At 32.8% G+C, this 22,616-nt stretch overlaps 1 protein-coding gene across 5 annotated transcripts in view; it reads right to left on the reverse strand.

Annotated features, from left to right (window-relative positions):
* The window catches only part of LOC125075769 (WD repeat-containing protein 47), a 52,206-nt gene that overhangs the window by 22,415 nt on the left and 7,175 nt on the right, over positions 1-22,616 (reverse strand). Inside the window, exons 1-2 of one of the 5 annotated variants that reach the window (XM_047687504.1) lie at positions 16,138-16,529; positions 15,638-16,058 (exon numbers count right to left, since the gene is read on the reverse strand). The exons of 3 other annotated variants lie outside the window; for them this stretch is intronic. In XM_047687504.1, coding sequence (XP_047543460.1) covers positions 15,638-16,058; positions 16,138-16,379 — 663 coding nt within the window. In that variant the 5' untranslated portion in view covers positions 16,380-16,529. Of the gene's footprint in view, positions 1-6,046; positions 6,689-15,637; positions 16,059-16,137; positions 16,530-22,616 lie in introns of those variants that run through there. One more of the 5 variants, XM_047687506.1, reaches the window with a different exon arrangement.

The following is a 22,616-nucleotide window of genomic DNA, read 5'->3' on the forward strand; positions in this document are numbered from 1 at the left end:
AGTGATGTACAATGTTTAACTTGGTATATTTATTAAACCATTTATTTGACATATATTAATATCATATCTGACTTTTCACGAGTGAGTTAGACGAAAAGTGAGATAGTAAAACAAGTAGTACAAATATGTAAAACAAAAAGTATAACGGTAGTCAACCATATATGTATGTAATTATAACCAAATCAAATATACGCATCTCTAGCCTCGTTAACTGACTGTTGCCATATACGTAACTAGAAACCATATCCAAGTGACTAAAATAGTATTATATACATCGCAAAATTTCCCAGGTTCTCTTGTATTCATTGCCATAAAGTGGGGCAAAAAGAACCACTACCCATTGACATTGAAAGTATAAGAAATATCACTCGTTATTTAAAGTACTTAACATCTCAACTATCAACTAAGATATGATGCTCCATGAGCTTGGAAAATGGCTCACACCCACTTTAAACGGGCACACCGCATAATTAATGACCACCAAGTGAAATTATATAGGAGATTAAAAGGAACGTGAGTTACCCAGTTATTATGAATTACGATACCGTATTTCATTTACTCTAATGTTGTTTCGGTTAATAAGCGCTAAGAAAGAAAATATTCGCATATTTTCCACAAGACAGATTATAAGCACGAAATAATACGCTTGTTCTAAGATCGAGTGCGTGTTCCGACTTCTGAGAGATATCGAATCGAGTGTTAAAATCGATTTGTTGTCGACTTTCATTCATTAATATAAAATCATAAGCAATATAAAGCCTAACGATAATTACTGAGCCCAGTGACTATAGTTCTTTCTTACTAATTTTAAATGCAAATCGATGCTTGTTGCTCAATTACGACAGAACGGCTAAACGAATCTGAGTGAAATTTGTCACAGAGATATATTATAATCTGGAATGAAAATTTTTAATTAATGTTGACCATTGAAAATCATATGAAAATTCGTTCGCTAGTTTTTTGAGTTTATCGCCTTTAGACAGACAGTAAGACACCGCAGGGGACTTTGCTTTTTATATGTAGTATCTATATGTGAGACACTTATATTTTCATTTTCAAAAATATTTTTTTCATATTCAATATCTAAGCAAACGATCTTGTCTCGTACAAATATCTCAATTAATAATTCTAAGATATATAAATTAATTATTTATGTCAATAGCTAATGGATAGAATAAATATTTACATTACTAATTTGTTTAAATGTATATCATTTCGATTTAGAAAGTATATTGTTATCATAATTTCGATATAGCTGTTTAAATTGTATTCGAAAATCAAACATAATAATAGCCAATTATTGAACGTCGCTTGAAACAATATTTATACGACCAACTAAAAAAAACTGTTGTTAAGGTCGTGGTTATGAAGGTGTTAACCATCGTAGTAAAAGAGGAACAATGATCGTATAAATAGTTTTCTTAAAACCGCAACCGTGTTTTGTTTTCGTTTTGCAATAATTTCAAACATATACTGATAATAAAGACGATGCATTCTCTTATTCTTTAAATAGAACTTATATAGAAATATAAAGTAACAGTAGATAGCCCGCTGCTAGACTAAGACCTCCTTTATTTTCGAGACAGAGTATTCTTTTTTTTCCACAACGCTGCTTATTGTCGGTTGGTTGATACACAGATTTATATCTGGCATGCATGTTTCCTCATCGTCGAACACGAGATAAATCATAATCATAAATTAAGTACATGGAAACCACTTTGATCCCACAATCTTAGGATAATATTCTTAACACTGGCTCATTTCAACGTATTATCAATAGGCTTATAACATATCGGGAGCCGAGATGGCCCAGTGGTTAGAACGCGTGCATCTTAACCGATGATTTCGGGTTCAAACCCAGGCAGGCACCACTGAAATTTCATGTGCTTAATTTGTGTTTATAATTCATCTCGTGCTCGGCGGTGAAGGAAAACATCGTGAGGAAACCTGCATGTGTCTAATTTCAACGAAATTCAGCCACATGTGTATTCCGCCAACCCGCATTGGAGCAGCGTGGTGGAATATGCTCCAAACCTTCTCCTCAAAGGGAGAGGAGGCCTTTATCCCTGCAGTGGGACATTTACGGGCTGCTTATGTTATAACATATATTAAGGTTCGACACAGTGAGATTTCCTCTCTCATTCGTCTCTAACTCCAGTCATATCCTTAGTTACACACACAAGATTTATCTTTGTTTTAGTGTTTCTCATACTTAAGTCGAAAGCAAATACAACTCAGAGTTAGCCCGTGGATATGCACGACCCATGGATGCCAGTTATTAAATTTCTCAATAAATTTGCTCTCTAATCAAACTATTAGATCCTGAGTTTAATTCATATAAATAATCAATCTCCTTAGTTTTATGTAATAAAATAGACTTTAAAGTTCACCGTATATATGTAAAATTATATTTAATTAAAAATTTATAACGGTAATTTAAATACAATAAAATATCAAGTTGATAATTTATTATATTTAATTGATACGAACTAAAAGGATTCTCCAATCAAAGTACATAATATTCTATTAGTATTCATTATATAAATATTTATTAAAAATATATTGAGGTTTTGATATTTTAATGATAACGAATAATTTATTACCAAATAGATTTTTGAAAATACGCATTTTCTTTTTTTTAATTTATACATCTAATTAAATAGAATAAATATTTGTTTAAGACGATTAATGTTAGAAGGCTTTCTAAATTTAGTAATTTATTTGATTTAATTGTTTTTATTTTTTATGTAGTAATTTATTTTAAGATACCTTAAATTAAATTAATGTATTTATTTAAAGTTTATTTAAGAGACAACATGTTTATGTAATTTATATGAATCTTCAAATTATTTGATACGAATGAAATGTGTAATTATAGTTGATATTTTTAGTAAATGTAATTAGTATATATAAAATTATATGTGTAATGTTTATAAAACATCGGTATATCATTAATGAATGGAGCATATAACTCAATACAAGATGAAGGATATTTTGTTGATTTCCAGGCAGGATATATACAAATTTGACTGTATTTGATCGACAAAATTACCAAAATTAAATTGGAGAAAAAGCCCAAATGATGAGCCTTGCCGATTCTACTTTCTGAACCGAAGAATTTCGTTGAAATTAGACACATGTAGGTTTCCTTCACCTCCGAGCACGAGATGAATTATAAACACAAATAAAGCACATGAAAATTCAGTGTTGCTCGTCTGTGTTTGAACCCGCAATCATTGATTAAGATGCACGCGTTCTTACCACAACGCCTCGGCTCTTAACAGCTCTACAGTTATCCGAGTGAAAATGAAAACGGAAAAAAATAAGTACCTTCATTTACATACCGACCGTTTCGTTACCGTTAGAGTAAAATTTGTATGTAAAGATTACGAATACGTACGATTTCTTTATTTTATCTATCCATCGAACTCACCGTGTTTTCCTTGCACATATGTATATCACTAGTCGAACATTAATTAAACTTTCTCTCATTCGTTCTCTTATTCAAATTCACCGAGCGTGTCCGTATCACCGCAACAAAAGATAAATTATATTTCGACAATGATGTCTCTAATATATTACTATTTAAATTATTCATAGCGGAAAATTATGTATTTGTTTTTATATATAATGTTTGACGATTTTTAGTGCGATACGTTTAGTTGAGAGCCGAGGTGGCCCAGTGGTTAGAACGCGTGCATCTTAACCTATGATTTCGGGTTCAAACACAGACAAGCATCACTGAATTTTCATGTGTTTAATTTGGGTTTAAAATTCATCTCGTGCTCGGCGGTGAAGGAAAACATCGTGAGGAAACCTGCATGTGTCTAATTACAACGAAATTTGGCCACATGTGTATCCACCAACCCGCATTGGAGCAGCGTGGAGGAATATATTCCAAACAAACCTTTTCCTCAAAGGGAGAAGAGGCCTTAGGCCAGAAGTGGAAATTTACAGGCTGATACTGTGTATAGAGCTAATATTATTTAACTTAGTTGAAACGCAGAACACTATCGTGAAATTTCAGGGAGTGATATGCGACTCTGACTTTACATATCACCGTAAATCAACCAACAATTCACGAGTGACATACAAAGTGAGTTCTTAAATAATAGCACCGCAGTCCCTTCACAAAAGTCTTTAATAAAAATCGACCCTAAATCTCACTGCAATCGCACTGACATTTCAAACTTGGTGGTAGTGCTTTGTGCAAGCCTACAACTCACCACTCATCATACGTATATTGGTTTCTCGAGGGGGATATCTTTTTCTAAGGTATCCTCCTCGTTGGAAGCCAATTATCAAGTTGGTATAATTGGACAAATCATTCACAAAAAAATCCAAGGTTCATCTCAAACATTATCAGAAGGATGGTCGTACATTGGCGATGTGAGAAATTGTTAATATTTCTTACAACTCCAATTATATAGGCACCATTGACTTGCCATCAATAGGACCATTTACCTATCGATATTATATGAAAATACGACTAAAAGTTATTACGACAATTTCGTAAACATTTGGTGTATACTATAATCTTGCTAAATGATTTAATTTATCTCCAATAAATATAAAGTAACGTAGACGATGTCATTTCTATGTATAAGGATCCTTTGTACTGGGTAATAGAATGCGAATTATATTATTACGAAGATTACTTAATTTAAAGCATAAAAGAACAAATATGGGCGATGAGTGTACTATATCTATATGACTAGTGCTAGAGCAAACATAACGGTTGTCATATAATGTTATGCACTACGTTCGGTTTTTGTGTAGAAAGCTGATATACCGACGAAGATTTCGAATATGGATTACGCAAAAGCGCTTTCTTTTAATCATTAATATATAACATGGTGTCATACTGTGACATAATATGTAAAAATAAAGAAACTCTACTATATCAAAAAATTTAAACATATTTTTTAAATCGTTGTATTTTTAAATTTTCCGAGAGCTTTGTTTGCGTTTAATGTGGAAATATGTTTTTTCTTACTTTTTGTTAAAATTAAATTGTTTTCGAGAAAAAAAAAAGGATTTCATTATTTATACTCGAAAACTCTGAGAAACTAGAGAGAAGTAAATTAGTAAGAAATCTTCGTCACTCGATGGGCGCCGTTCATTTATATTAAATCTCTTTGTAAAATTTTAATTAGATTCTCCGTTTCACTCCTAAATGCTTAAAACTTTATTACTTTTAAAAACAAACACATTAAATAAAAGTTTTGAGTTTGTCGACGGAATTAATTATAAATCGCAATGCCTTAAAAACTAAAGTTTCAAATGCAAAAGTAAAAGTTATTGCTTATTATACACGAAACACGAATATAGATAATAATTACGTGTTACGTCATAATAACACGATTACTAAAACTTGTTCAAGTGGTCCGAATACACAATAGAATTCACACTCGCAACGCAATATGCATTAGGCAACGCTACAAAAAAATATATCGTCCGAATCACCTGGAAACTTGAAATACAACGTCTTATTCGGGTTCAATTGTAATACCGTTGAGGTGTGATAGCTTGTACATTGACTATCAACAAGGCACTAGTTCGATATGGAAAAATTGATTCGAATTTCGAAATTTGGAAATACGAATTTCTTTTTGGCTTTTTCAATGTGGGCCTCTGTTTACTTTCCAGATAACAAATATAATACAAATATTAACATAACATATTATTATTCCGTTACAACGTACGCGCAGGAAGGTCCGATGCGGTTCAACGGAGCTGAACGGCGCTTGACATGCCATCGCTTCCTCCTTGTTCCTAACACGATGCAACTAATAAGTAGAACTAAACACAGATCGCATGCACTCCAGAACTTCGCCTGGATAATCATCAGTTCGCTTTGTGCCAATAAGTTTACCATAGCTTAGAAAGTACGCATAAATACATTCTTAACTAGCACATATGCATAGTAATCAAATAAATTAACACAGAACTACGATATCTTGTTAATATATAGAATGAAATGTAGTTGTTTAAATAAATCACCTCACAATGAGACCGCTGTCTCTGTAGAAAGTTGTTCAATTACCTGAAAGGCACTGATGCGTTTGGGTGGCGGCACTTGTGGAGATCTGTCGATTAGATTTTCCATGGAATGTCGCGTAAGAAAATTCTGTTTTTCGAATGCACTGTTTGTTTTGTACGCTGTGCGATTGAATTTAGTCGCGGGAGCAACTATTCGGTTGCCATTCTCATCGTCGTCCTCCCATTCGGTGACCACCTCGGTGCGGACGTCCTCGAGGGAACGAGACCGACTGCATGGGCAAGCGGGGGATGAAGCGTTCGGGTTCCTGGTCTGTCGTTGTCTCTCTCTGTTGAGATAAAGATCCGCGTGATTGCTCGGTGTCGGCGCGCCCGCCGATCGGTAGCTGGGCGATAGGAAATAGTAGTCCCGAGACTTATTACTGTACGCGCTCATTCCAGAGAAATCGGAATAAGTGGACTTTGAGGAGGATGTTTTGAAATTTCTCGCATCCACGGGGTCTGGCGGACGAAAGTAAAAGTTCGGTTGCACCTGACGGGAAAGCGGGGGCCATGGCCTGAACGGCGCGTCAACGTAATGTGCCGGTTTCGACTTCATGGCGGAACACGATAAATCATCCGCGCGCAACGAGGTCGGTTCCGTGCGGATGTTGCCGACGAGACTGCGCTACTGTTGTCGCGGATGGCGGACGGCCCGCACAAGCCCACCACTGGTGCTGAGCACTGTTCGCCGTGAATTAGACAGAGATAGGAACATAGAGAAAGGCGCACGCGTTCCGCTCGATCCGTTGAACGCGAATACAAGTGAAAGGGGTAGCCCCTCGGTCAACACGCTCAAGCAGTGCTCGTTGGAGGCGCGCGCGCAAATATCTCTTTGTTAATGTCGTTAAACTTGAATATTTATTGCTTATAAATATTGCCACACTGTTTATAATTAAATCAAATATCTATTAACGTAAACTATTACTTTCACGTTGTTTGAAATTTGAATCTCAGATTTTATTATCATTAATGTCATGTATGATCTAGCATAAAACAATACAAAGTTTTTTTATTTTTTATTTATTACCAATGTCAATGAAAATAAAGTATGATATTTAACTAGGACTCATTTCGGTATGAAATTGTCTAATATAAAGTTAGATTCGATATCTAAATTAATTAAATATATTATAAAAAACATATGTATTCTGATAAACCTAAATTAATATATCTTTGGTAAAAAAAAATAAAGACGCAAACGAGCAGACGCGAAAAGCGACTCAGCTTCATACTACATATACATAAACAAGTTGTAAGTAAAATTACCGCTTTGTCGCTATAATTCGTATGAGACTGTTAACATTTTGAATTTCGTAACATTATTATCAGTGAGAATATTGCGTGAACACAATCGATTATTCCTGCACGAAACGGTTCAAATTATTGATTTTCGAAATATCTTGTAATTCGTCACGTGGTCAACTAACTTTCGCTCCTTCTAACGTTCGAATTAACTATTTTATGACGTAATAAATGTGACGATTATATAAGATAATTTGGCAAATTAATATTGAATGGTATTCGAAATATAGCGCATCACAATAAATTTATACTTTAAGCATTTTATTCGAATACACTTTATAAAAATGGGTTTGAATCGTCAGACAATTATACTTTTTGATGAAACTGTACCAAGTGTACTAGCGATAGAAAATGTATATTGACGCCTACTAAACGCGGTACTTATATCGTCAGTGGAAAGCAAAAAACGCTGAAGTGTCAAAATTGTACATTTCAAAAATGTGATTTAAAGGAAAAGCTTTAAACGTAATTTCCTAAAAAAATATTTTGGGCGCTTAAGATTTTCTTGCGATACGATATAATTGATAAAGAAGCTAGAATACAATTATTGTATTTATGTTATAATTACTCGTACTCTTGTCATCACAAGGATAATAAACGTCATTATTTCATATTATTCGTTGACATTACATATTGTATTGTATATATATTGTCGCGATCACGAAATAATTGTCTAGTGATCGCCCATTGGTAGAAATTTGAAGCTGTTGCAAAAAATTCTAGGAGATACAATATTTCGGAATGGATAAATATATATCTATATCTAATACAAAGCTTCGTCTTCTTTTTTGTATGCAATGATTTCCGAATAATTTAACAAATACGAATGATCCGATAAAATGACACTTAGCTGGACGATGCCCGTCATTATTATATATAAATTAAAACTGTCTAAACACTCCATCGGGCACGCAATATGTTTAAAAGTTATACAAAGTTGTCTATTCCCTTATTAATATATACATATATGTAAATAATCTTTATGTATGTCTTCATAGAATACCGTATGCTAAATTATCATAATTCACTTGCCCTTATTTACATTTAGCGTAATGTATCTCATTCGCCTCTAACTCCAGTCATATCCTTAATTAGCCTTTTGTCTGTATGTATGTGTAATGATACGATTCATCCGTCTATATCATTACATAACGCTACGACTAACAAATACGAGAAATATAATCTGTCAGTGAATTATATAATTAATGAGATGAGTTTGACACTGTAGAGCTTGTCTGTAAGGAAATCGAAACTCACAACAGAACAAGTCACGTGTAATGTCAGAATGTGGTATGCGACATTGACAACAATCAGTATAAAATTAATAGGTTAAACGTAACAAAATGGCGTATTAAAGTGAGTCGGTTGTCATTATATCACGAATGAGATTCGAAGTGAATATTAAAGAATCGCATTGATGTTACAACTACACGGCAATTGTTTGATGTGATATCAAATAAGTGTAATAAGTATGATTTTATCAATTTAATAAAATAAATACCTATATATATTTAGTCATTGTTGTCATTGCTTGGCTTTTTATAAAGACAATAAAAAGCTTTTTACTAAAATAAAACTGCATCAAAACTATTGCGTAATTTTAAAGATCTAAACATACACAGGGACAGACAGACATCGGTAGGCGACTTTGTTTTATATGTAATGATTATTATACATAACTCATGAACATAACTCATAACATGGTACTTATCAGTTTAATTATGCTTTTTTTATTAATAAATCCTCGTCTTTACGTAGTAACTAATATTCTCATTTAACTCATAGAGGTAAAAATAGTATACCAATGTTTTTACTCATTTGTTATGTAAATACAGACGACGGATAGCGGCACCTTTAGCATTTTATTTTTTATTTATTTGGTATTTCGTTGCATGGAATGTACTAGTCATAAACGTGGTACAAACAAATCTTCAATTAAATCTCTAAGGCTATAAATATATTAATTTTATCAAACACAGTCGCGATAACGATGTTTGTCGTTTATTATTAGCGAGAGTAATTTATTTTTTTAATTTGACGTTAACATTTTAGTTGTATATATTTATATATGAACGTGTGTTTGTCACTGTTTTTGTGTCTTATATGCAAGAAAGGAGATTTATTTTAAAACTCACAAACGTCTCAATAGATCTAATATGGATTCAAATATGAACGTGTTGTGAAATTGCTACGTATGTGTATTAATATATACATAAACATTTCACAAAACCTTAATAATTTTATTTTGTGATGTCTGTACCGTTCAGACGAATGCGTAAACTTTAAAACGTCTATATTTTGTCGCAGTACAATAAAGAGGCAATTTGTTGCTAAACTTGAAAACTTTGCACCGTATTGACATAATCCGTGATACTTTCATTGTATAAAATCTTATATTGTTTATAAAATAATATTATCTCTTATTTCGCTAGTATTATTTCGTATTGTTACGTTCATTAGAAGTCATTTGTCGTTATCGTGTTATGATAGTATACTAGATAAGAGAAATAAAGATGAGGTCGGCTATCGAGCGGTAGTCGAAGGTAAGGTTCAAGAATTATGGATGGAAGGAAGTAGATAATATTACTAAGGAGAGTTAAGACTAGAAGAGAATTGAGATTCGAGATTTGAACTTATCCAGTGATATTATCAGTCGATCAACTGTTGTAAACCTTCCCAACTCACAGTCGAAGTACACAAACAAACCCACTTATTATTATTATTATTATTTTTATACGATATGTGTTTTTCTCAGCCGAGAGCTGGTATTTTTGTAAACCATTTACAGGCATGGCCAAGTAAATGATCTTATTTATATAGTCAAAATGTTTTGTACGTTCATCCTGAAGAAAACGACGTACTATACGGCATGTATTTAGGATGGCAGCTTTTTGCATGGTGATATATGCTATTTCTTGGAGTTGTAGTAATTTAATACTATGGTGTAGATGATTTGGGATTACTCCCGTGCTGGAGAGTACCAGTGGAACGATGTACACTTTGTCCAAATTCCATATTCTAAGTATCTCGTCTTTAAGTTCGGAGTATTTATGTATTTTATCTGCAATTGTTTGTTATAAATTATGGGTATTAGGAACGGCTATGTCTATTAAATATGCAGTTTGTTTTATTATTATTATACATATCACATATAGTAAATTCTTCGTATTTGTGTTTCGTTATGTATATAATGAGCCAGTGTAGTTAAAGTGTCCGTCTGTACATATAATATTAACGTATAGGGATGTTAGATCGATATCTATTGACTTAATTTATGTCTGTTAAGTAAATGGCTCATTCGATCGTTTTGAAATAATACATTTGTCAGTATTATTGAATTTATATCTAGTGACCTAATGGTCATTTGTATCTGTTATGTCAATAACTCATCCGACCTTTTTGAAAAGAAATATTTGTCGGTATTATTGCGTAATATGCAGATTTAGTCAATTAGTTGTTATTGTTATTCGAAATTAATTCCATTGAATTTGATGTGACATGTTTTATGTCCTTGTGGCCACCGTGCTTACTAATTATTCATTCATTTTCTCGTAGGATGATATAAGATGATGAGTTTCTTGTGTTATGATGTTGTTTATGTTATGATCTGTATATGGTTCAACCTTGGGTTCCATTACAAATAAGGCGGCTAATTAAATGTTTCAAGTTTTCCAGTATTATATGAAGCTGCGTAGGCGCATCATACGCGTTACGTTTTTTATTTGTTTTGATTTATAGCTTTTGTCTCGGTCTCGTCAAATAAATTGTTTCAATTAATTTATCAAAATATATTCATATAATCAATTGTATGTTTTTAGTTTTCGTTTTGATTATCGTCCCAGACCACATCTTATATAGGTACAATTTCGATAATACAATCACAGTTTCGAGCCTCGTCGATTACATTACGTAAATAAACGCTCCATAACAGAGACCATATGACTTCATAAATGACTCATGTAACGAAAAACCCCATGTACAGAATGTGTAGTAAATATTGACACAGATGCACGCGGATACCGAAAGATAAATCATTTTTAACATACTGTATAATATATCTGATTGTCTATATGTCCGATTTAATGTGTTGACAAATTGTAAAGGATATATTTCTATTTGAGACATTCTTGAACCTTTAATAATCGCTAGGTGTAAATTAAGAAAGCTACCCGTATGACTTCGTCGCATTTGTAACCGTGTTTTTGAACAAGTGGTTTTAATTTAACGACAATAGAGTCATGGGTCAAAGTGAAAACGTTTACTATGTCATTGCGTTCGGCTAGTTAGTTTGTCCAAGCGGTTCACTTTCTCTATGATTTTATCTTTCCAAAGAGACACATTGACATTTTAATATACAAAAAAAAACATTGTAAACTTTATAAATATTATAATAAATATATTATGATTGGTTCGATTTTTAAATCTTCTATCCTATTAATATTAATTTTAAATCTTTCGGGATGAATGTTAAAAATTTAATTCATTAAATTCGGATTGTAGTCGCAATCATAACCTATTTTTATATCGCCCCGACAGACATTTGCGTTGGAAATAAGGACGAAGATTACGTCACGGTACATGATTTTCTTCTACAAATATTTGTATTTCGATGTTTGTTAGTCAATCACGCTCGAACGGTTAGTCGGATTCTAACAAGACTTAGTGTTACGTTACGAAAAAGGAATAATAAAATATTGAAGTTTAATTAACGCCAACAAAGCGGACGGGTTGACTTAAACAGCTATTAATAAATAAAAAACGATCATTAATTTACGCACGGCGTGCAAGAATCGTACTGATAACATGTATTATTTATATTTAAGGTCATCTTGAAAAGTACTACATATTTCACAAGAACGACAAAGTTGTAAATATGAGCTATTAATAAAATTATTCTTAAAATGTTTGTGACAGCCGTAAACGATTTTGCACTTTGAGTTGCATCAGTTTTAATTTAAATGAATCATTGAGAACGTCGGCTGGAATCTTCGATCAATTACATCCTATTGATTAAAGTGGAGTCAGTCTCAGGTCAAATCGTTGACTTACACCGCATTCACACGAGTCGATTATTCGAAATAGTTTTTCAATCGAATTGCAGCTATAAAAATCGATTTAATAAAATTTCACAATAATTCAACTTAAGGTGCTTTTTTTTATGTTACTTAAGATTTATTTCTATTATTTTATCTTAATTAACTAAAATTGAATCCTGTGAGCCTGTAATTATGGCTGAATTTACTTTTGTACAGTTTGATATTTATCAATTTGAGTTATATAAACTTGTGACTAACGTGCTTTGGTTAGTTTATCGCTTCAATTATTACGTCACGATGCTTCTATTAATATGCGTTAAGTTTAACCTCGATAAACATTTTTTTATAATCGTTTTAAATTACATAATAGTAGTTTTCTCTTAACAAAACTTTTCATTCTGCAGCTGGGTCTCTATCAAAGGAAAATTTAAAACTTGTGTGATGTCTACGAGTATTAGCTGTTAACAAAATTGATACAGTGTTGTGTGTTTACTCATGACGTTTTGGAGACTTGCAAAATACCAAAACATCGAAATCTATATTAAAAATTAATACTAAACCAAAATACACAAAACTTATCCACAAGACGCATTTTTCGGAGATTTTAATATATTATACTTTTTTCCATTTTTTTATAACAAATGATAAATTATTGATATCAATAAATACATATATTTATTAAATATTAGAACTTCATGAAAATAGGGTATTACCAATAAAAAGAATGTAAACGACACCCCAATGTGGTATAGTATAGTGTGGCCGCCAAAAATGTACGTCAAAAATAATTAACTAATTACTCTATTGATCGCATACATTTTTAAAGCATACATATTCATATAGATTATTAAAAATACTTTTCTTTATGTAAATAATAAACCAGCGTAACGACTACCCTTCACGAATTTCAATTGGCTTGAGCGAATAATTTAAAAATAAAATCGTTCAACCAACGTCTTTATAATAAAAACGACTTCAATACTTATTACAAACATTATAGCAATCGCGGTTGATTTGCTGGCATTTATTGAAGAGTTCCGCTGTCTGTCTCCGAAACTCATCAACATATCAATCATATATATATTTACAAAATATAAATTGGATAAACCTTTTATGAGCAAAAAAATTAAATTTACAAATCCATCTACAAATGTCGTAGCTATACAAAATATACGTATAAATAAAAACATTTACATTGAGAATCTCTTCTAATTTTAGTGTCGATTTAAAAAAAAATCTTTAACAAATTTTTTTTTTAAATAAAATAAAATCCTCGTACGTTACCTTGCTTTCGTTTTAATGAAGCAATACGGTAATTCAAAATGAAATACAATGTTACGATAAATCGCTTGAACCAATTTCATGATTCAATTTAACTCACATACTTCATACATACATATTACATAGGTACGTAATTTCCGTGGATTTCACTTTATTTCCTCACCCCTTATTTGCATACGTTTACTGTATGTGTATGGCGCTACTGATTCGTGAATTCGCTGAAAAGCCGATGACGTTTTATAACAAGTGAAACGAGAACAAATGAGACGACAACTGATGCTAATATTATTATTACTTTACAGGGTGGAACTCGAATATCTTTTTCTTTAAGAAAAAAAAAACAACTTGAATTCTTAATACTCTTGTGCAGTGTTTTTGAAGTAGGTTAAAGATTGTGTCATACAATTTCTAAATGTTCATTTCATCGACAATACGTGTCAGAAATCATTCTTATATAAATCAAATGATTAAATGAGGTTCTTATATAAACATATATTCAAATTTATTTTGTAAAATGAAATATTATTTTAATATATTTAATTATATGAGTATATGTTAACTTTACGACGAATACACTCAACCTTGTGTAATTACAGATTAAAACTTTATTAAAACTCAAATACGACCTCCGAAAACACAGAGTACCGAAACCGGTATATCCATATGAAATTCATGTATAAAAAAAAATATTAAGTTGCCTTTTTTGGGATCGTTTAATTATTTTCTTTAAAGAGTACGATGTTATATGACGAAACAGTGAGATGTAAATATTGTCATGATTTAGCGTGCTAGCGACGTAACCATGTATGGTTGTCGAGTCAAGACTCGGTGCCTTGTAGAGTGGCCTAGTCGAGACATTCCGTTTTGATTTTTATCTCAGGACTAACCACATTATACCTTTATATATAAACTAATAAATTATAACCCATTTATTGAAATATTATATGAAGTATATACAGGCCCAGTGGCTAGAACGCGTGCATCTTAACCGATGATTTCGGGTTCAAGCCTAGGCAGGCACCACTGAATTTTCATGTGCTTAATTTGTGTTTATAATGTGCATGTGTCTAATTTCAACGAAATGTATATTCCACCTACCCGCATTGGAGCGGCGTGGTGGAATATGCTCAAAACCTTCTCCTAAAAGGGAGAGGAGGCCTTTATCCCAGCAGTGGTACATTTACGGGCTGCTAATGCTAAAATAACGAGAGGTGCTGTATCATTTAATGCGCGTCAATTCCTATAATCAGCTAATATTTATATAAAATAATTGTAGTAGTATTATTTTCAACGATAAATTAATTAACTCCGTAGAGAACACTGTTTAAATTGTACATCTGAACGCATACTTTTAAATAAATTTCGTTACACTTAGTATTTATTAAAACAATGAATGTAATTTAAATCGAAGACCAACATTTTTTTCTCAATTTTAATCATTTAGAAATGTTATCCTCAACATTTTCCGTTCTTACTATTAATATAACAAGAAATAATTACGTATAATAGTATCGCGTGCAAACAGAACTTCTTAACAAAAACATTGATACGTAAGTTTTAATCGTAACGCTCATTAACTATATAACGGTAAAAAAAATTCAGATCATTACAACGGTTTTAAATCTAATCGCGTATAATAATTATCCATAAAACAGCGTGTTGCCTTGCTTTAATTGTAACTTGTATTGTATGCGAACCCAACAACAATACCGAACATCGATGTATTTGAGAAACCTTCAATACGCACCTCCGTCATTTAAACGGTTTATTGTCATAAAGGCAAAAAAAGTGTGAAATATGACTAAATAATACTAACATTCAAATAAACGTGACCTCATGCGACGTATGTTTATTTATTGCATTCTACCATCGATACGCGAACAAATGTACGATCATTATTCACATATTAGGAGATCATGAAAGAGATTCTGTTACGAATGACAGATAAACAGTGGGCCGCTGTCCAACACAGTTACCTTATTGTGTCCGCAAGAGAGCCTGTCGTCATGCGCCAACGATGATATGGAATTGTGCCGATCGTAATCCCAATTGGTATGCCAAGTATCCAAGGAATCCGTGGAGGATTTCTTCGTATCAATAGAACTCTTCCTCGACAACGAATTCATTGACCCGACGTAATCTCTCTTCATTTCTCTTACTCCTGTACTGTTGAGCGAGTCCCGTCTGTTGTAATTTACTACATTGCTACGGGACAGGTTAGGAAATGAGCCCATCGAATGTCTCTTTGTGCTGTATTTGTGAGTTGGACTCGGCGTATCTCTACGGGGAGGCGTCTGAGATGGACTGTATCGGTCTCGTCGCAGAATGCTCGGGAATGTCGAGGGATGCTCGATTTCCCGCACAGGCGACGACGGTATACCCAGCGAGCCCCTTCGCCTGTCATTAAATGAATTGTTTAAGACTTTAAAGTTTTATACGAAACTTAATTTTGCGCTTGTATTATAAATTTACAGACCTTATGATGAGTCCATTCGTCGGTGAAATAGATTCCCTGTGATAACCAGGTGTTGATTCCCTGCTGTGCAAGTATAAAGATGATCTGTAAGGTGTACTACAACGACCATGGACATCGCAATGTGGATCGTGTTCGATGGTAGAGCTGACTAATGGGGAGTGACGGCCCTCTCCCTCTAAGGTCATAGTTCCGAACATCGAATCCAACTGCCGCATCGCCAAGGCCTTCTTCACCGCTGTCATTTTCTCGGTAGCACACAAAAGCTCGCCACAATATATTTTTTAATTCACAAACGAACTATCGACAATGTTTCGCAAACACCGATTCTCGTTAGTGCAAAAGCGTGACTTAAGTAATATGTATGTCCTCTAAGTATGCCGCGACGCGACTGGACTGTTCGGACGGCATTGTGCGCAAAACGCTCGACGATGACTCACGGCGGCATGCGCGCGCGCAGCAATACCAATTATTATCAACGTGTCCTACAATTACACCGTAGATGTATGTAAATACGGTGACAAGGAGGTAAATAATACTCAAGTAGAGCGGCAAGTATATAAATAATAATTGTGGACCGTCGAACGTAGGCGTTAGTCCAAGTTTGATCGAAGGTCGTCCGTGTCGAACGAAGCTAGGAAAACGGCGACGACATTTATTTCGTTACCACAATGTCATTAAAGAGATACGATATATAAAATTATGTATTCGTTAATAACAGAAACCCACACCCGATGATTTCCAATTCAAATATAGACATAACGTATTATGTGTATCGTCAGAGCGAGCAGTTCGTTTAGTGAAATCGACAAAATGATAGTAAATTCGCTCTCGCGTCGAAATGTAATTAACTCAATTAAATGAAGTGGTTAATAGCTGGTTGGTGATTTGACGGTTCCTTAAAAGGCGAATTCTCGTTAAATTGAACAACAGAATTTAGCTACTGTTATTAAACAAATTTAAAGTAACAAGCGTATTATTAAAAGTTAACTATCCTAACACATATACTTCCTCGAGTACTTCAAGAGTCAAAACCATAGGGCTATTCTGTGACAAGAAACTAGAATCACGACTCAAGAAGCGAACGTGAAATGTAAGAATTTTATATGTGACATTGAACATAATAATTATTAAATTTAAGTATCAAAATCGATTGTCAACATTTACGAGTGAGATACAAATAATTCTTACAGAATCTCAAGGCAGTTGTGTAATTTTATTCGATTGTTTAATTTATGATATGTTCAAAATAAGGCTAGCTATGAACACGAATTATTTTATTAAGAACTTTAAACTAATACTCATTTTAGGGAATAAGAGCCTAAGATCCCTAATATTGACCAAGTATACATAATCATACTTGTTAATATATTAATGGCACGCGCTACTATTAAATACCAATTCAGAATTCTAAATAAAATAAAGCACAATGTATTATTTTCATCAGCCCATAAATAACTCGTTTGGCGAACGCCTGCTTTCGAGTTTAAGAAGAATATTCAGACCTTTTATATGCAGATGCAGGTTTTTTGAAATACGTAACGCAGAACTATAAGCTATAATCACTTCAGACTTCCTCACGATGTAAATAAAAATAATTTACTAACCATTTGCGACAGATAGACATATATAATAATAAGGCTTTTGTTCCCATAACCAAATTTTCCATTTCTAATGTTGGTATTCGGTATGTTATATATCATTATTAAAATAAAAACAATCAAAGGTCTCGCAGCTCATAAAAATTGCAAATTTCTTCCACATCACACACATTGATATTAGAAAGCAAAATTAATTACCGTTTTCGTAAATATTATACCCGCAAAGTACTAGAGCTTGTGGACGCTACTGGTAACAACGTGATCTTCTGCATATGAGTCGGAGAATGACATAAAAATATTAAGCCCGAAAAATATATTGTAAAAATAAATAAATAATATGTTTTCAAAATTATTCTCTTTGTATATAAAATATTTTGACATTCTTTATTACATAATTACATACAACTATATACTAGTTTAGATTGCGCAACATTGAAAGAAAGTATCCGTAAAAAAATATACTAAATTATTAAAATCCGGACTGTAAGGAAAGTGAGGAGAAATTACTTGTTCGTGTTGCCTTATAATTGATGTTTTAAAAAATTATGCAAACGACATATTTATTCACAATCATGTTCAATTTAACGATGCATCGTTTTATAAAAAAATGTTTTTATAACGTACTAGTAAACACGTTTTGATTTATTCGAAGACCATTTAAGATCTTGATAGTGATTCATTTCGTTTAAATAAAATTAATCAAATTACTTTATATATATATCAAAAGATAATTTTAATATAACAAGCTTGTTTAATTTATTGTAAGGACATTGATACCAATCAGAGACTATATGATGCATTCGCGTGAAGGCGTTAAAGAAATGCTTACAATTCAAATTTTATTTAAGTTTGCTTTACTTTTCAATTTAAATTATGATAATTGAAGGCTAGATATGTTTTAGACCGAAACAAACACGAAACAGAGTGAAAGTTACAAAAAAAAATATGCCCATATTTTTGTCTACTTTTGTAACACATATTTACATATATATATGGTCTATTTACACAATCCGTGTTTTATATAATAACGAACAACTACGTACATGTACTCCTGAAACTGTTTCATATGTTACTTTTCATAATACAAACGTGACGATAACAGCGAACGTTTTATCTGAGAACGCAGTGAATTAGAATGAAAGGACCGTAAACGATCCGATATCGTGTTTGAATATATAAAAAAAACAGGTACATGTCTAAAACATTTCACGTCTACAATCAAAGCTATCTAATACCAATTGAATACATTTACATTACATTACCGGCCTGTAAATTTCCCACTGCTGGGCTAAGGCCTCCTCTTCCTTTGAGGAGAAGGTTTGGAGCATATTCCACCACGCTGCAATGCTTGTTGGTGGAATACACATGTGGCAGAATTTAGTTGAAATTAGACAGATCTAGGTTTCCTCACGATTCCTTCTCCGCCGAGCACGAGATGAATTATAAACACAAATTAAGCACATGATTGAATTCAGTGGTGCTTGCCTGGGTTTGAACCCGAAATCATAGTTTAAGATGCACGCGTTCTAACCACTGGGCCATCTCGGCTCGAATCGAATACATATTGAAAGTTTATTTGTATCATCAAGATGTAGTTAAAGTTTATATACAAGTTACAAATTGTACAATAACACAGGTACATGTCAATTAATGAATTCGTTTATAGAAGATAGCAAAAATGTATGAAAATTATAAGTGATAAAAGTTTGACGAAAATTACAATCGAATCGAATGCTTATATTCGAAGCCACGCTTCTAATTGGCCACTTCCTGTGTTACAATATCGTATCGAACATTATAAATACAAACATATTGTACATATTTCGTAATTTTGTCGGATAATTCTTACCTCTCACTTTGCTATCGTTATCTATATAGTAAAACTGTTAAAATTGTCGCGTGTAAACTTAATATACATAGATAAAAAATAGGTTAAGGAGACCATTAATATTGCGTCAGTATATTTTTTAATTTATTTATGCGTGTATGTAAATGCCGATTAGTTGATAAAACTATACTGATCGCTTTTCAGAAACGCTGATTGACATCTGTTTATCAGCAGTAATGTGTAGCGGTTCTATATTTAAATTACTTTTTTGGATCAAATAGTATTTATATAGTTGTATTAGGACACCGGAAGTCGCAGCAGCGTCTAAGTAATAACACTTTTTAAGCATTTATATAAGTCTCACTAAATTTATTTATTTCGCAAATAAACATCTCTGTTTGAACATTTAAATCAACACACTGATGGCTCTAAATATGTACGTCCACAACAAATATTTAACCATACATCATTTATATCAACATCCACATCACAATGTCGTATTGTCGATACAAAAGAAAATACAATTTTCTATTCTGAAGGACGAATAGTAATTCATCAACTGACGTAATGAATATTAAAATAAACGTCTTAGAAATCAGTCCAAAAAGTGCTTCTTTAAAATGTAGGAATTTCGAAACGTATATTTTAATAAAATTTAGAAGATATGCTCCTATTATTTAAATACAAAGTATCTGTATTTAAAGCAATAAATTAACTAATGCATATTAAAAATACGTTAACCTGTTTTGTAATAACTGTAGTTTTATAGAACTACCTCATAGTTAATATAAAAAAATAACATCATAGAACCATAGGAATATATCCACGCCATGGTAGGACATTAGGCTCCAATTAAAATTATAAACATAGTAAAATAATAACTTAAGTATATTACACACGTTATTTGATGATTATTAGATAAATGAAATCAAGAAAATTAATTTAGTTCGTCAAAAAGAACCGACTACCGATTTTCATTCCGGTATTTCTCGTTAAGATCCACATTCCGCTTCGTTTTGTTTAAAATTTAACTTAGGGCCCACTGGATTTAATTTAACTTAATTTGGCGTTTTTGCATTTCTATACTAAAACTGTCAAAACCTTAATAAATAAAAAGTTCCCTGCCGATTGAAAAATCGACTATTTGTCTTATCGTTTTAAAAACCGAATAAAAAGATTTAATTTGTAAGATATCATCGACAAAGCATTTTATGTCGACGTTTTTTTTGAAAACGTATCTTGTTTTAAGTTTAAGTATAGGGCTATTTTTAAAGCGAGGTTATTATTTAATTTTATATAAAAAACCATTTTTTATTGGTACCGTAATAAGTGCAAACAATTCATTACAAAGCTACTGCGCCGATAACCATGGGTTCTAAGATACTATACACTTTATGTCTGTAATTAATAACTCATTTTAATAGTTGGCGGTTAAATAACTAACGAGTTGGTTCTAACTATTGTGTATATTCAGCCATTGTCATATTTTTTATCGTACATAGATTTTCAATAAGACACGCAAACAAACGGAAATAAATAAAGACGGTATTTATAATTAGGTGTATGTTAAGGACTGACGGGCAAAACTATCAAGGCTACCTGTGTTGTCCATTTCATATAAATGTTGGCAGTGTAACAAACATACGGTAGTATGTAAGGGTGAGTGAACCATTGTAACTCCAGACATAAGGGACATAACATATTACTTCCCAAGGTTGGTGGGACAGCGTCTTTGTCTATTGGCCCATATGCTCGTCCGTCAAACTATGCCATACAAAAAAAGTATGTTCAAGCTATCCCAATCTGTCCCACAGTGACGAAGATTTATTTCTTTGATATAGGTAGACGGACCACCTGACGGTACGTGGTCACCATCCATACACATTGGCGCTGTAAGAAATATTAAGCATTCCTTACATCGGCAATGCGCCAAAAACCTTAGGAGCTAACATGTTCTGTAGCCCTTCAAACTAGAACACAAAAATATTAAGTATTCCAGGCGGTAGATTATTTAATGAGTGAGTGGTACGTACTCAGGTGAGCATGCACAAAGCCCTACCACCCAGTCAACATTTACCGCTGATTTTATATAGCTGTATTTTGATAGCCTGGCAATCAGCCAGGGGCCTAATATATCCCCCTTCCATATATATCATCCCTCTGACTTAGCGGTGAATAGAAAAAGTGGTTCCAGCTACAAATTAGAAAGGAAAAGAGTATTTTGTTTAGAAAAATTATGTGCGAGGATTTGCTATAAATAACTATGATTAACCATTACACAAACCATATTTTTGGGATGATGTTATAAACGATTTAAAAAAAAGATAATAAAACGAGGACATAAATCAATAAGTCGCAATAACTGGGTATCAAGTCGACTAAGATCAACGCCTTTGACATATACAGAGACTAATATCTAAAATGTAATGAATACACGTACATTTGCATACAACGAATGTGATCATCGTCTTGTATCGCGTCTAATTGTGTATTTATAATTATTAATCACAGCTAAGATTAACATCAAAAGATTTTACATACATCAAGTGGGAGAAGCGAAACACGATAATGTCAGAAATCTTACTTTTTTCTAAAGCAATTTTTATATTGATTAAGTTCCTTTCATTAAACTACTTCGTTTGTCTAGTGACAAATATATAACCGCAGATTCCAAGGTACTGGGTTTAAACCTGTTGGTGTTTTCTATCGAATAATTTTCAGTACAGCCCGGACACTGGGAGTTGGAAGTTGAGGTGTGTACACAACCGTGCCTCAGAAAGCTCGTAATGCCCCTGGTCCGGTGTCTAAATTATTTTCGATCGTATTGGATTTGCCGTCACATCGGATAATGAGACCGAAGGAATAGAGTGCACCTACGTTTGCGCGCACACTTGTGTATTATAAAATGTCCTGCGTGGACGAAATCGGTCAGGACTACATCAGAATCATCATCACGATTTCATTTTCAGTTATCGTCCAGCAATATTCATTTAAAGTTCAGATCAAACATGAGATCTCAGTTCATTTCCAAACCTGTATTTATTTAGAGTGAA

Source organism: Vanessa atalanta, chromosome Z (genome assembly GCF_905147765.1).
Source record: "Vanessa atalanta chromosome Z, ilVanAtal1.2, whole genome shotgun sequence".
Lineage (NCBI taxonomy): Eukaryota > Metazoa > Arthropoda > Insecta > Lepidoptera > Nymphalidae > Vanessa > Vanessa atalanta.